The following is a 13,987-nucleotide window of genomic DNA, read 5'->3' as shown; positions in this document are numbered from 1 at the left end:
ACACCTGGGAATGAAGCTCAGTATCATCCACAAAGACCCAGGATCAGAGGCCTGTTTTACAGCCATCAGACAGGCAGATAACAGAAGCCGACTCTGTTCTGGGGAGCTCATAATCTGGATGCCAAATGTAGTTGAAATTGACTTAAAAGTTTGAGTGATGAAGGGAATCAAAGAATTGGGAATGAAGGAACAAATCCATAGAAGTGGTAGTTTTCAGCACACAGCATTTCTTAAATGCAGGCAAGTCACAGTACAATATAGAGAATGATTCATTCAAATATTACACTAAAATGTTTATTGAGGCAGTTAACCTACATATAATACTAAAGCCCAATACTGAAGTGTGAATTACTTGGTTAATTCACTGTAGATGTCAAAACACAAATGGCTGTTACTAAATTTGGGACGTGAGCTATTCTGCAGAGCCTGTTGTCTTTGCCAACCCTTGAAATGCCCTGTTGGAGGGAAGCCCACCAGGGATGGTGGCTCTCCCCCGCGTTTCCAAACTTCTGGCTGTTTCTGGTGCCTATGTTCTCATTCTGTCTCTCTGTTAGCGCGTGCCGTGGCGTCACAGATTCATAAGAGTGGTTTAAGTAGGAAGAGACCTTCAAAGATCATCTAGTCCAACCCCCCTGCCGTGGGCAGGGACATCTTTCACTAGACCAGGTTGCTCAAAGCTCTATCCGACCAGACCTTAAATGTTTCCAGTGTGATGGGGCATCCAGAGCTTCTTTGGGCAACCTGATCCAGTGTCCCACCACACTTATAAAAAGTTTCTTCCTTATATCCAATCTAAACCTACCTTCTTGTAGTTGAAAGCTGTTGCCCCTTGCCCTGTCACAACAGGCCTTGTAAAAAGTCTCTCTCTTTCTTATAAGCCCCCTTTGTATATTGAAAGGCTGCAGTAAGGTCTCCCTGGAGTCTTCTCCAGGCTGAACAACCCCAACTCTCTCTGCTTGTCCTCACAGGGCAGGTGTCCCAGCCCTCCCACCATTTTTGTGGCCCTCCTCTGGACCCAAACGGCCCATGTCTTGTGCTGGATGCAGCACCCCTACTGGGGTCTCACCGGAGCAGAGAAGAGGAGGAGAATCACCTCCCTCCTGTAACCATGAGGAAAAAGACCACGTGAAAGGCAGACAAGGCTGCAATTCCCACTGAGGCGCCATTCTGCAGGCGGTCCCCCCGCCCAGCCCCTTGGCCTTGCAGCTCCTCTGGAGAGCTCGCTGTGTCCCCCCACCCCGAGTAAGTCCAGGGGGCGGCCGGGCCTCGAGGCGGGCTGTGGTTGCGGGGGTCAGCCGTGAGGAGGGGGCTGCCAGGGCGAGAGGGTCAGACCCCCCCCGGCCGCCCCCACGGCCCGCTCCCACAGCGCCCTCCCTGCCCGCGGCGCTCCTCCGCGCCAGCAGGGGGCGAGAGCTGCTGCCACCGCCCCGCCGGGAGACGCTCTCGCGCCGCGCTGCGCCGCTTCCGGGTCGGGCCTCGGCCATGGCGACGGGCGTCAGGAGGGCAGTGTGAGCGGGCCGGGCCGCGGCGGGGGCAGGACGGGCGGGCTCGGGGCGACGGTGGGGGCGTGCCGGTTGGCCGGTCAGTCAGTCAGTGGCGTCGTCTCCCCGCAGGTACCCGCTGTTTCAGCTGGGCGGCCCGCAGCTGCGCATCTTCCGGCCCAACTTCTTCATGCTGGCGGTGCGACCCGGCGTGCCTCAGCCCGAGGACACCGTCCAGTTCCGCGTATCCATGGAGTGAGTGCGGGGCGGCGGGGGAACGGAGCACGGCAGGGCATGGCATAGCCCCCCGCAGCGGGAGCCGTCGCGGGTCTGGGCCGGGCCTGCCCTGCCGCGGAAAGGGCCCAGAGCTGCCCGCGGGGTGCAGAGGGGCCCCCTCCGCTTCCAGAGCACCATCACCCCCCCAGTGCCACACGTCCCGGCACACTGCCTCTTGTCGCCTCCTTCTGGGCGGCAGCTTGTGTGGTTAGCTGAGGGATGGGAAGGCGAGGTGCCGGATAGCACCCTTTAGGCTGCAGGAAGGGGCTTCTGCATCAAGGATACCTTTTAGAGTGCTGCAAGGACACTAATTTAAGTACGAGCTTTGCTTGGGTCCTCTTCCTGAGTGTTAGTGAGGCCCAGCCTTCCAAGGGACAGGCTTAGGAAGAAGGAAGTGCTTATGAAAGTGATCTAGAAAAAATGAGGTGATGTCCAGGTATTTGTCAGGACTCTTACACCATGACCAACCTGGCTGCACATGCTAAAGCCCACAAGCCTGTGGCGGGTTCTGAAATGATTAGAAAATGCTGTTCAGAAGATTAGAAAGGATTCTTGGCGTGGGTGGTGAGAAAGCCTACCCACTCTCACTGAATACAGAATATATCTGGGGTTTTGACTGTTGAGGCTAGAGAGGATAAAATATTTATCATTGTTATTGTTGGAGTTTATGGGTAATGAATTGCTGTAGCAGTGTGTGATCTATGTTGAGTTTATACTTTAGTGCAGAAAAGCAACGTTGGTTAAAAGGAAAAGGTGTATTTATTCCAGAGGATCAGCCAGTCTATAAATACTCTGGGTCTGTTTTATTTTATTTAAATATTTATGCTTTTCCCTCTTTCTTTTCCCAAAATGGCTTTGCATTGTCTAGAATGACAAAAGTGGATATCAAGAATTACCTTGAAAAAATATACAGTGTGCCAGTAGCTGCTGTGAGGACCAGGATACAGTATGGTAAGTGCAGTTGAGTAATCCAAAGGGATGAATACAGCATCCCTGTGCAGCCAGAATAGACTTTTCCTCTCAAAAGTTCCATTAGATTTCAACAAACTTTGGTTCCAGGTGCTTAGCTGGTGATGTTGGTCAGCTTAGTTGTTATTTGTCCCTTCAAATGAACATGCACCACTTCATAATTGAATGCTTTGATTAGATTATGGTGTAAGTTTAGTTTTAAAAAGAAAAGTGTGAATTTAAAAAGCCTTATCATCTTTACAGTTACCTAGCTTGTGCTGTATTGTAGTCGGTACCATTTCTCCTTGAAGACCAGTGGGTGTCTCACTTCAGAAAGAACTGCTTCATGTGTTTTAATAAAATTAGTAATTAAACTTAATTTCAGCTATAGCCTTTTTTAAAAAAAAAAATATGTGAGTTGAGGTTACCTGGCATACACACAGAGGAGGTGTCATGGTCTAACAAAAGACAATTTTTGTAGAGCAAAGAAAAATATTCTCTTAGACCAGTAGATAATGTCAGAGAAACATCTTGCCAAACTTTCAGTTTTTCATTGCCTGTCATTACCACATTTCTGCTGCAGACTTGTATGCTTCCACTCATGATGTTTCTCCCCTGTGCCAACCCTACAAAAAAAACCAAAAAAAACCCAAAAAAAACCCCAAAAAACAAACAAAAAACAAACAAACCAAAAACCGGACATAAAACCAACACAAGAGAAAAAGTGTTGCTAGTTATGCTGAACTCTTGACTTGGAATAGAGGGACCCACCTCTAACTGAAGTAAGCTAGTTTTATATTAGGTCACCTTTGCATGTGAACGCTTCCTTCCCCAGAGCTTCTTTGACTGCAGTTTGGATGCAGTGCAAAGTCAGGAATATAATTTTCATGTTATTTACCTTTTTTGATCACTGGTCACTGCATTAATCAAGTGGAGAGTGACTTGTTGGTTGGGTGTTTCTTTTTTCATGCAGTGACTCTAGCAAAGGAATTGGTTGATGTGTTTACAAAGGTAAGAGTAGGGATGATTTTAAAAAAGGGGAAAAATAGATGTGATAGTGAAAAATGGAGAATGAAAGAAAAAGCTTCAAAATAAGGTTGTAAAACTCAGAACATAGAAGAAGAAAACGGAAAGATAATTTGTAATATGCTTATGTGAAAAATAGAATTAAATAAAGTGTTAAATAGCAAGCACATGCAGTTCCAAACAGCACTGAAAAATATTCGTGTTTTTCCTTATAACCATTTTGTCCCCCTCTGCTAATGGAAGTGATGGTAGAACGTATATATTCAGGGATAAAAGAGGAAAAGGAGTTAGAATGTCTAATAATTTGAGAGCTTTAATGTCTGCCTAACATGCAGGGAATAAATTGAACTTCCCACTCACTTGTTACCAGCATACTTGCAGAAGGTTGAGGTGCTTTGTTTTTTTTGACATGGTATGTAATTTCCTGGTGTATAAACAGTAGATTCAGCTCATCAGTGGGGTAGTAAAAATTGGCAAGTTTGAAGCTGTTCAGTGGTCATTTCCTCCTTGTCTTCCTGAAGCTGTTGATGCTGGGAGGACAGTTCATCACTCCTGGCCCCCTACTCAGGAGGCTTATCTCCCTGCTTCTTTGCAAACTTTGTGCGTGATGTGAAGGCACAACAGCTGTCAGCAGCCTGAGTCTGATGGTGCCTCAGTTCCCTACTTGTAAACGAGGAGAGTAGTGTCTACCAATTTCAGTACGTTTTAGTAATTCTGATACTGTGTTGGTACTGAAGAGTATTCCACTTAACAATAATGAGAACTACTGAAGTCCCCGCTTCAGCTTGGCCTTGCTTTGGGGAACTTGAAAGTCCTGGGAAGTAAAAGGTGGGGCTTTCTTCATTTCTGCAGGTGCAAACAACAAGAGGAATCACAAGAATCAGAGGGTGAAGAAGCCAGATTATAAGGTCGCCTATGTACAGCTGGTGAGTTAACATGGATGCTTATGGGGAAAGAGGAAGGGACTGTTAACCAGCCAAGCTAGAAGTAATGTTCAGTGAATTGTCTGGTTGGTTGAATATTTCTGCCAGTCCTCTAATAATGACATTTTCTTTAATAAGTTCCAGAATGTATGAAGAGATTTAAATGACTTAGTCTAAAAATCAAATTCAAACAAATGGTTAGTTTTCAAGTCCAATATTTGTTTGAGGTCTGTATGTAAGTTATGGTCTGATGTTATATGGTGCTGCTTTGCCAGTGAGTTTCATGCTGACCCTGTACTCTGTGTGCTGGAAGGCTCACGACTTGTGTGGTTGATTGCTGAAGTGTCCAGTAAATGAAAGAATATATTGTAAGGGTAGGGAACTTCTTATTAAAGCTTTCTTGGATTTCAGAGAAGACTAAGGCATATTCCTTGGAGAGCTTTTAGTCATGTCTAACAAGCATGTTTTGTGGCTAAACCGAGTTCTGAAATGTGTGTTGATTGCCCAGTGGAAAAGGAGCTTCATGTTCTTACGAATTTCTTTCATAACAGGAGCATATTATAGTTTAGACTTCTCTTGGACTTACCTGTCTCTGTAAAAAAAGAAATGCAACCAGTGACAGAAAACCCCTTCACATACCAAAATTACATTAAAGGAATGCTATTTATGGTTGTAAAACCATAAGCTCAAAATTGCTGTTGGTAACACAACTTCAGTGTTACTCCATCCTGGGACAAGGATTCAGTGTGGGGGGAACACTGTGTGGTCTTAAAGACTGCATAAGACTTCATATGGACTTGGGGTCAAACTAAAGAGGCATAGACAATGGGAAATCTGATTTTTTTTACTTTTTCAAAGTCTAAATGTGCTTAGAAGTTTTTCTCTAAGCCCTTTCTGGGAAGGGAAGTGGAAAGAAAAGTGAGGAGAGTGTGTTTTTTTAGACAGCCCTTACCTTTAAAAGAATAGTATGAGGTACAATGTTAATAGGAAGTAACAGTTTTATTTAGATGCGGACTAACCTTGATTTACTGTGCTGAAGTTAAAGACAACCTCATCTCCCTGAGGATTTTGCGTTACAACGGCTAAAAACCACATTCCTTTTTCAAGAAAGAGTCTCTGCTTTGGTGGGCAAATTCTCCCTCCTGGATTGTCTGTGCTAGGTTTTTGTCTGTGAGAGGTCAGGTATGAACGATTCATTAAGAACAGAGCTGAGGAATTGAATGCCAGGAGTGATGTTGTATCTTACAAGTTGCTTTCTCGGAGTGTTGTTCCGTAGTAGGTAATTACAAGCACTTTCCATTGTCACGGCTTCTTGCTAGTGACTTCTTTGTTTTTAGAGACCTGTTTCCCAAGATTGAAGCAGACATGGATCTTTAGCAAACTGTGGTCAGTTCTAAGATTTTATTTCACTGTATTTAATGCAGTCTTGTTTCTTTTGTCTGCTGAGTTGGGAAGGAGGTAGTTTGCAACCCATAGATACTCAGGGGGAAGGAGTGGGAAGCAAAATACTACTGTTCTGTGGAGCAAGCCACCCATTTAAGCCAGTGCCTTTGTGCATTTATTTCACATCAAACCTCTGAACCTAGAATAGATGCCATTACCTTAAGGGCAGCTCCACAGTGGAGAGGAGAATTACCCAAACTAGCTTGGTACTGGAGGCAGTTGGACAGCAGTAACTGGTCATTCCTCCAGCCTCTCATTTTATCTGCTGGGCAAATTAGTCAGCACAGAGCCTTATGGCACTGTGGCTGAGGACTATTCTTGGTACATGAGACAGCGAGTGTCCCTTACTGCTATACTAGAGTATCATCATAAGTTTTTAAAGAATGCCATGTTTTCCATCTGACCCATGAACGGGGTCAGGCGACCACCTTTTGGTGTTGTACTTCACCCCAAGTGAGGAAATCCTGAGCATTTACTAAACTCTCGTCAGTGAAGCTTGGTCTGTGCATTTTCCCCTCACCTCACTCCTAGTCTCTTTGCTCTATTTTTTCCTATTGGTGGTGGTGTCTGTTAATTCCTTTAACATTTAGGTTTGTCTGTCTTTCTGTCTTTCTGTCTTTCTGTCTTTCTGTCTTTCTGTCTTTCTGTCTTTCTGTCTTTCTGTCTTTCTGTCTTTCTGTCTTTCTGTCTTTCCTTTCTCCTTTTGTTCTTTTCATCACTAGGTCTGGTGTCTCAGACAATGAGCTCCCAGTTCTGTGTTCACACCAGCTTTAAATAGTGGGTGAGGCCAGAAGCTCAGTGTCATTTACTTACACAGAGTCTTACACTTTGGCCACAACAACCCCATGCAGCGCTACAGGCTGGGGGAAGAGTGGTTAGAAAGCGGCCCGGCGGAAAGAGACCTGGGGGTGCTGATCGACAGCCGGCTAAACATGAGCCAGCAGTGTGCCCAGGTGGCCAAGAAGGCCAATGGCATCCTGGCCTCTGTTAGGAACAGTGTAGCCAGCCGGTCTAGGGAAGTGATTGTCCCTCTGTACTCAGCACTGGTGAGGCCGCACCTTGAGTACTGTGTCCAGTTCTGGGCCCCGCACTTCAGGAAAGATGTTGAGGTGTTGGAGCGAGTCCAGAGGAGGGCGACCAAGCTGGTGAAGGGTCTGGAGGGTCTGACCTACGAGGAACGGCTGAGGGAGCTGGGGTTATTTAGCCTGGAGAAGAGGAGGCTCCGAGGTGACCTTATTGCTGTCTACAACTACCTGAAGGGAGGTTGTAGTGAAGTGGGAGTCGGCCTCTTCTCCCAGGCAACTAGCGATAGGACAAGAGGACACAGCCTCAAGCTTCGCCAGGGGAGGTTCAGGTTGGACATTAGGAAGAATTTCTTTTCAGAAAGGGTTATTAGACATTGGAATGGGCTGCCCAGGGAGGTGGTGGAGTCACCATCTCTGGATGTGTTTAAGAAAAGACTGGACATGGCACTTAGTGCCATGGTCTAGTTGACAGGGTGGTGTCAGGGCAACGGTTGGACCCAATGATCCCAGAGGTCTCTTCCAACCTGTTTGATTCTGTGATTCTGTGATTCTGTTTCTGAAACTGAAGGTGTTACCTTCATTCTCATTCATGATGTGATTCAGGCTGTAACAGGCCCTGTGCAGCCTGTTGTTAATATCTGCCTAATTTAGGAAAGTCTTTGGTAACCACTGTAAAATCCTTATTTTCATGAGAATTAGTTTGCATCTGCCGTGAGTCAGAGCAGCTGGGCTTTCCCACCATTTTTACCAGCTGTGTTTTCTCTCATTAATCCAGTTTCAAGTTAAAACTGTTTATGACTGGAAAAATAAGGATATGTTTTTGGAAGGTCTTGGGTTGATCTTTCTGTTGTCCACGAGGTGGAAGTATTGCTCTTTCCAGCATGACTTGGTCGCAGCTGTGGTGTGGTTTACCTGAATGAAATTGAGTATATTCTTATGAACAGTTACGCTTGCCTGCTTCATAAAACATCACCTTATGTGTCCCAGCGCAACATATGTATCCATTAACTTACTGCAAGTGTCTCAAAGGTGGAAGGTGTATGAAGTCATAGTCAACATACCGTTGGGTGTCATATTAGTGCCCCAGCTGTTCCACGTGTAAGAATTGTTGTCCTTTCTTCTCCAAATACTATTTCTTGGAGATTCAGAGCTGTTTACTTTATTCTGAGGCTGTAACTGGACAAATACATGATCTGTCCAAGCATAATATTTTCGCACTAAAAAAATACCTCAAATCATAGAAGGCTGTGGATCAACAATATCTTGCCATTCCAGAGCCTGCCTGCCTTTTTTCCACTTTTGGAATGTAGTGAGAAAGGTTTAAGTTAGAAACCTAACGGCCCTGGGTATCAAATGCTACTTTTTTACACTGTTGTTTTTTTTAAATTGAAACAAAGCTATATATCTTCGCGGAATAGATAAAATAAACGTAATAGAGCAACCTTTCTACTTACTCCAATACAGTTATAATTATCCTAATGTTATTAAAAAAAAAAAAAAAAAGAAAAGAAAGCCAGTGGGAAACTTTACAGTTGCATCAACATCAGGGAAATTAAAAAAACCAACAACATCTCCTCCTCCTTCTTCAGTGTTCTCACTGGTTTAGCTCAACAGGTGTTGGCACCCGTGGGAGCACAACTGTAGACAAGCCTCTGGAATCCAGACCTATTTTTAATTAAACCTGTTTTGAAAAATCTAATGGAGATGGCTGTAAAAAGGAGTCTGACCTTGTCAACATTAGGACTAACACCTATTTAGCTGCATGAATGATGGCACCGGTGGGAACATTTGTGCAAATGCTTTCTCCTCAAACTCTTGTTTAAAGTGTCCAGTACAGTCATAGTAATTAACCCATTTACACATCAGATGTGACAGCAGTTTTCTTTGACGTGTAGTGAATTCAGAGGAAACTTGGATGCTCCGTACACTATGTCATTCCCATGTGGATTTTTGAAGTTGCTTTCTGTGCTGTTTTGCCATACGTTTTAACATCAGATGTTACCGCTGCAATAGTAGGAGCATTGTTCAAATGCACTGGATTATTAAACGTAGCTGCATTTGCTGCTACTGCTGGACCGAATCCCGTGCTGTTGGGAGTTCAACATTTTTTTAGTTAACGATACTATAAACATCACTTTTCTCCTAATTCTGAAGGATGGTAGTAAGTGCTTCAATTATCTAAATAATCAGAAGATCTCACAGTTGTTTACATGGTCAGTGTTTGCTGCGTCATTCCTACATAATGGTATCTGTGCTGACCTTCCATTCCTAAACCGTTCAAGGGATGCAAAGGTCAGAGAAGTATAAGTGAGTTTGTGCTGGATAATCCTTCCAGCAATTTTCTGACATGAAGCTCAGCAGTGGAAAGGCTAACACTTGACTTTATAGGCCTAATTATGGTTACTTAACCTCTCATTAAAATGAATGGAGGTAATTTGTACCACTCGATGTGATAACTCCTTCTACAGACTCAGAGAATAAGGTGTGTTTTCAGTCTTTCTAACAAAAAAGGCTTGAAATCTAAGGGGAAAATACATGTTTGATGCTTAGGTCACTTTTTATCGTGAAGGATGTTAGCATTTAACAAATGAATCCTCATAAGACCTTGTATATAAATCAGTTTTACATTTGGGTAATGCTGAAGCGAGGATTAGAGTTGTGCGGGAATAGAAGTTTAATGGCTCACATTTCTGTAATCTAAACACTGGACCACACATCTCACTTGTACATAATCTTGTAATTTGTAGGAAAAAAGGAGGTCTCTGGGAAGACCCTAAATTGCGAACAGCAATGCATAAAATCATCACATTGCTTTTATTTTTTAGGTGTTTTAATGCCGTCTCTTTGACTTGCTTTGGTTTATTCCTTCTTTTTTTTTTTTAACATTATAAGGGCTCACTTAGATATAAGAGCATGTGGTGGTAGAGCTTATCCTGACAAATTCCAGAGTGTCAGTGTATCACCTCATATTGGTGAAAAAGTTCTTTTGCTGGCAGTGCAGCATCCAGTTCCAAGACAGACTAAATTATCCGAGCAAAATGATTTTTTTGCCAGTGTCTGTCTTTTTTTACAGGATTTTCCTTTAGCACAACTATGTCAGGTAGGAAGGTGTTCTTTTCTCCCTCTTTCTCTGTGCTGCTAAGGTAATTATGCTGGCAGAAGTTCTAAAGGACGACCAAACCCTAGCCTTTTTAGAGCCCATTTCAGCTTATGTGAATGTCAGTAATTCAGTTATTAAAAGGATGACCTTGGTTAAATGGCTTGCAAAAGGTAAAACAGTGAACAAATGCAGGGTTTAGGAATAAGCCAAAATATTGCTTTCTGGTTGAATATGCCAGCATTTCCTTTTCTATCAGTTTGCAAAACAGATAAAACCCTGTTGAACATGGTAGAAATTTAGTTGTTTGCTTTATTTTGGTTAGGATTTCATTCTGAGGTTGCATTTATCATATGGTTGTCAAGGGGTTGCTGTATAGAAGGGAACACTTTTACGAAGAAAAAATGTAAGAAAAAGCAGCACTGCATAAAGGAGTGACGATCCTTCCATTCCTTTGGTAGGCATTTTTTTGAGAAGGTGGCATATGAGCTTGAACCTCAGTGGCCTCTGGCATCGTGTGGAAGCTGCATTGAATGTAAATATGCCTGAAGAGACTCACAATCCTTTATGTAAATTGATGCCTTTTGGTATTTTTGAAATTTTGAAATACCCAAGATACAGGCTGCTTCTGAAAACTAGCTACTGAGCATGCACAACTGCTATTTTTCATACAGCTTTCATCACTTCAGAGTCTCACAGAGCAGTATTACTGCATAGTATTGTTACTTAAGATTTATCAACCTTCAGTTCTCAGGGTGTAACGTCTCGGCTGTTTCGAATCGTGTCTGGCTGCCAGCCAAAATCAGAATTTCTTCACAAAACAAGAGCTGGAAAGAGCCAACTTGTCTGCGCTGATTTTGATTTATTAAAAGACTCCAGATACAGATTGACATTTTCAGCTCAATATTTGACTTTCACCAGCCTTGAAATTGGAACTGTGAGCACTTTGATAAACAGCTGAAAGGTTTGTCTGGTTTTGCTACAGCCTCTGTGCATATCTTTTTTTGTTGTTTTTTTCTCCTCTTTTTAAAATAATGACTGTTTTGCAATGCTTAGTGAATTACCATGGATGTTAGTATGCTTTAGGGACAGCTTTCCATCATTCTCCAATAAGGGAAGTGCATTGGTGCTGGAAGCATAGCAGAATGGAAGTGCTGCATAACAAGAACAGTCCCTTACTACACTGTTACCAATATAAATAGTTCTCAAATTTTCAGTGTAGGTGGTATGCCTACCATGTTAGCCTGAATTGTTTTCTGACTTGTTTAACTAAAATGGCTTCCTCTCCAGGGCAGACGAGTCCTTAGAATCGGCCCTGTCTGTTCTACAGGTACCACGGGGCTGAGTGACCCGCCTGCAGTGCAGTTAAAACACAGTAATTTTTTGTAATATAAACAAAGTCTTTTCCAAATGCCTCAGTGTGCTAAAATCTTGAGCAGCGCTTGGCCTCAAGGGTGCTTGCTGCTGATCCTACTACAGGAAGAGTTTCAGTAGGCTACAGCTTTGGGATTGCTCGAGGACACTGATAAGGCCAGTTTCTGTGCCTTGAAATGGAACTATGCTTTAATGGTCATAGGACAGCTATTATAAGCATACCTGTTGGTAAGTTAAAGGTACAAAAGAGTTGAAACCCCAGAGTGTACACTGTGGAAAGGAAAACCTTGATTTGTTCCAGTTGATCTTATCCAGGCTAGAATCGAGGACAGAGCAATGTACACAGCAGCTCCCTCGTTGTTTTTGTAGTATGGTCGGGCTCTTAGGAAACCCCCAAGAAGTATGCACTACAAAAACAACCGGAGCATTGCTGGGTATGAGTTGATATTTCCTAGATTCTAGTCTGGATAAACTCAACTGGGATAAGTCATGTTTTTTCTTTTCAAAGAGTATGCTTGAGGTTTAAATTCTTTCACACCTGTAAATTACCAGGTTGAGTGTATATGGCTAAATGAAACATAGCACACATTCAGCTGGGTCAGGGGCATGGTGACCTTTTTTTTTTTTGGATTTAATTATGTCACATTTCTGATCCCAAAATGGTAGCCGTGTTGTAGAAGGCTCCTTTCATGTCCTTTGTGGAACCATTTCATAACTGGGCCTCTTGTTTGATTTTATTTATTGCACAAATGTAAAGAACAGTTAATCTGAAAAAGCCCCTTATTTTCATCTGAAGCAATTAAATGCTTTTGTTGAGATTTCTGTATGTGGTATTCTCCTAAGGAAGTTAATGTATGGTAAGGTTTGTATGTATTTTGGAGAGTCATTTTAGAGTTATGAGCTCTCAGTTATTAGTTTTATTATGCGAAGTCCTATATGGAGTGGAAGGACTGATATTGTTGAGTTTAATGAAGTTGTGCTTAGTGCGAACATCACTAAAAAGTAAGTAGGTAATGTTAATTGGATAGAACATTTCCACAGAATAATGGTTTCCTGCTGTTAGATAAAAAACAGAGACCAAGCAAATATTTATTTTCCAAGTGGGAGACATAGAGCTGCTGCTGATGTTTCACTAAAATGACTTGTCTGTTAGGCAGAATGACTGATGCAGATGTAATCACTTTAATCTCATCAGTCATGTATTAGACAGATTGTTCCCACTGTAATTGTTTTACACTATAGTCTTTATTCCTGTTGATAAGAGGCCTCTAATATCTGTTATTCTGTATTCCCACATTACACCCTATAGTTAACAGCTGCTAGGTCTGTTCTCTCTTATCCTTAGCTGATATCTAAAGAGCTATAACCATATCCTCAGTGTTAACATAATGAATGCCTGCTCGACCATCTATTTCCCCTGTGGTGTTACTTTGACAAAATCACGTATTTTGCTCATCTTGCTTTGGCTGTATGACTCATACAACATCTCTGAGCTGGTTCAAAGTCTTTGAAGAGGTATCCATCTCCTGACCATTCATCTGTAAGAAAAAGATGTCAGTGTCTTAATTAGCACACAGAAGAGGAGAGGCTGAAAGTTAGCTTTTTTTGAGGGGGGATATATGTGTATCTTGGGGAGAGGGGTGGAAAGAGATCTTGTGAGGTAAGAGGTACTGTTTTGTACTAGCTGAAACTTCAGGGTGGTCTTTCATTGTAAGTATATGCATCATAGCTACTGCAGAAAGGCTGGAATGTCTCTCTGACCATTTGTTTTCTCTTCAGGGCCAAGGACAAACCTTTCAGTTTCCCAACCTATTTCCAGAGAAAGAACAAGACGCAGAAACTCGCTCTTTTGATGACTTCAAGGATAAATATATGGAGAGAGAGAAGCAGAGGCAGAAAGGTGACCCCAGACGAGGTGGAGTCCCCGATTGGTTTGGACTTTGATGCAAAAAAACAGCTGCCTTTCTTTAGGCTCAGAGGGATTTTGATCAGTAGAGCTTGCACTCTTCCCTTCTTGTAATGACCGAATGTTTATTCTTTAGCAGCCCTTGCTACTTTGTCTTTTTTCCTGGCTGTTTGTGCAGGACTACTACAAAATGGCCCTAAAGAAATAAAAAGGTAAAATAAATCTGACTGCATCAGGTCTTTCCTGTGAACTTGTGGACCGTTTCTAAAATGTGGAATTGCTTGTTGTTTCTGACTATGAGAGTGTCATTGTGCTTACCTTCTTCCTGCTTCTACAGGCTGTTTTTAGTAGAAGTGGGAAGCATTTAATTTCCCAGGATAGGTGTAGTTTGCATTGAACAGAATGTATAAAAGTCAAGATAGGTCAGTCAGAGGTGGACATGAAGGTGTAGATAACTAGACTATAGGCTCAGGACATAGGGTTCCCTT

At 42.8% G+C, this 13,987-nt stretch overlaps 1 protein-coding gene across 1 annotated transcript; it reads left to right on the top strand.

Moving 5' to 3' along the window:
- Nucleotides 1-1,457: 1,457 nt before the first annotated feature.
- MRPL23 (mitochondrial ribosomal protein L23) lies at nt 1,458-13,721 on the top strand. Its single transcript, XM_068399429.1, has 5 exons — nt 1,458-1,508; nt 1,614-1,736; nt 2,626-2,708; nt 4,584-4,657; nt 13,373-13,721. The coding sequence occupies exons 1-5, from the start codon at nt 1,483-1,485 to the stop codon at nt 13,535-13,537; spliced, it is 471 nt and encodes a 156-aa protein (XP_068255530.1). The 5' UTR covers nt 1,458-1,482; the 3' UTR covers nt 13,538-13,721.
- Nucleotides 13,722-13,987: the final 266 nt, after the last annotated feature.

This window comes from Nyctibius grandis, chromosome 4, assembly GCF_013368605.1.
Source record: "Nyctibius grandis isolate bNycGra1 chromosome 4, bNycGra1.pri, whole genome shotgun sequence".
Taxonomy (NCBI): domain Eukaryota; kingdom Metazoa; phylum Chordata; class Aves; order Nyctibiiformes; family Nyctibiidae; genus Nyctibius; species Nyctibius grandis.
The sequence above is the reverse complement of the archived record's forward strand: the minus strand, read 5'-3'. Positions and strand labels throughout refer to the sequence as shown.

Coding starts and splice junctions, on each gene's coding strand:
- MRPL23 (XM_068399429.1), top strand. CDS start 1,483: ATGGCGACGGGCGTCAGGAGGGCAGT. Junction 1,737..2,625: donor CAGTTCCGCGTATCCATGGA/GTGAGTGCGGGG, acceptor TGCATTGTCTAG/AATGACAAAAGTGGATATCA. Junction 4,658..13,372: donor AGGTCGCCTATGTACAGCTG/GTGAGTTAACAT, acceptor TTTTCTCTTCAG/GGCCAAGGACAAACCTTTCA.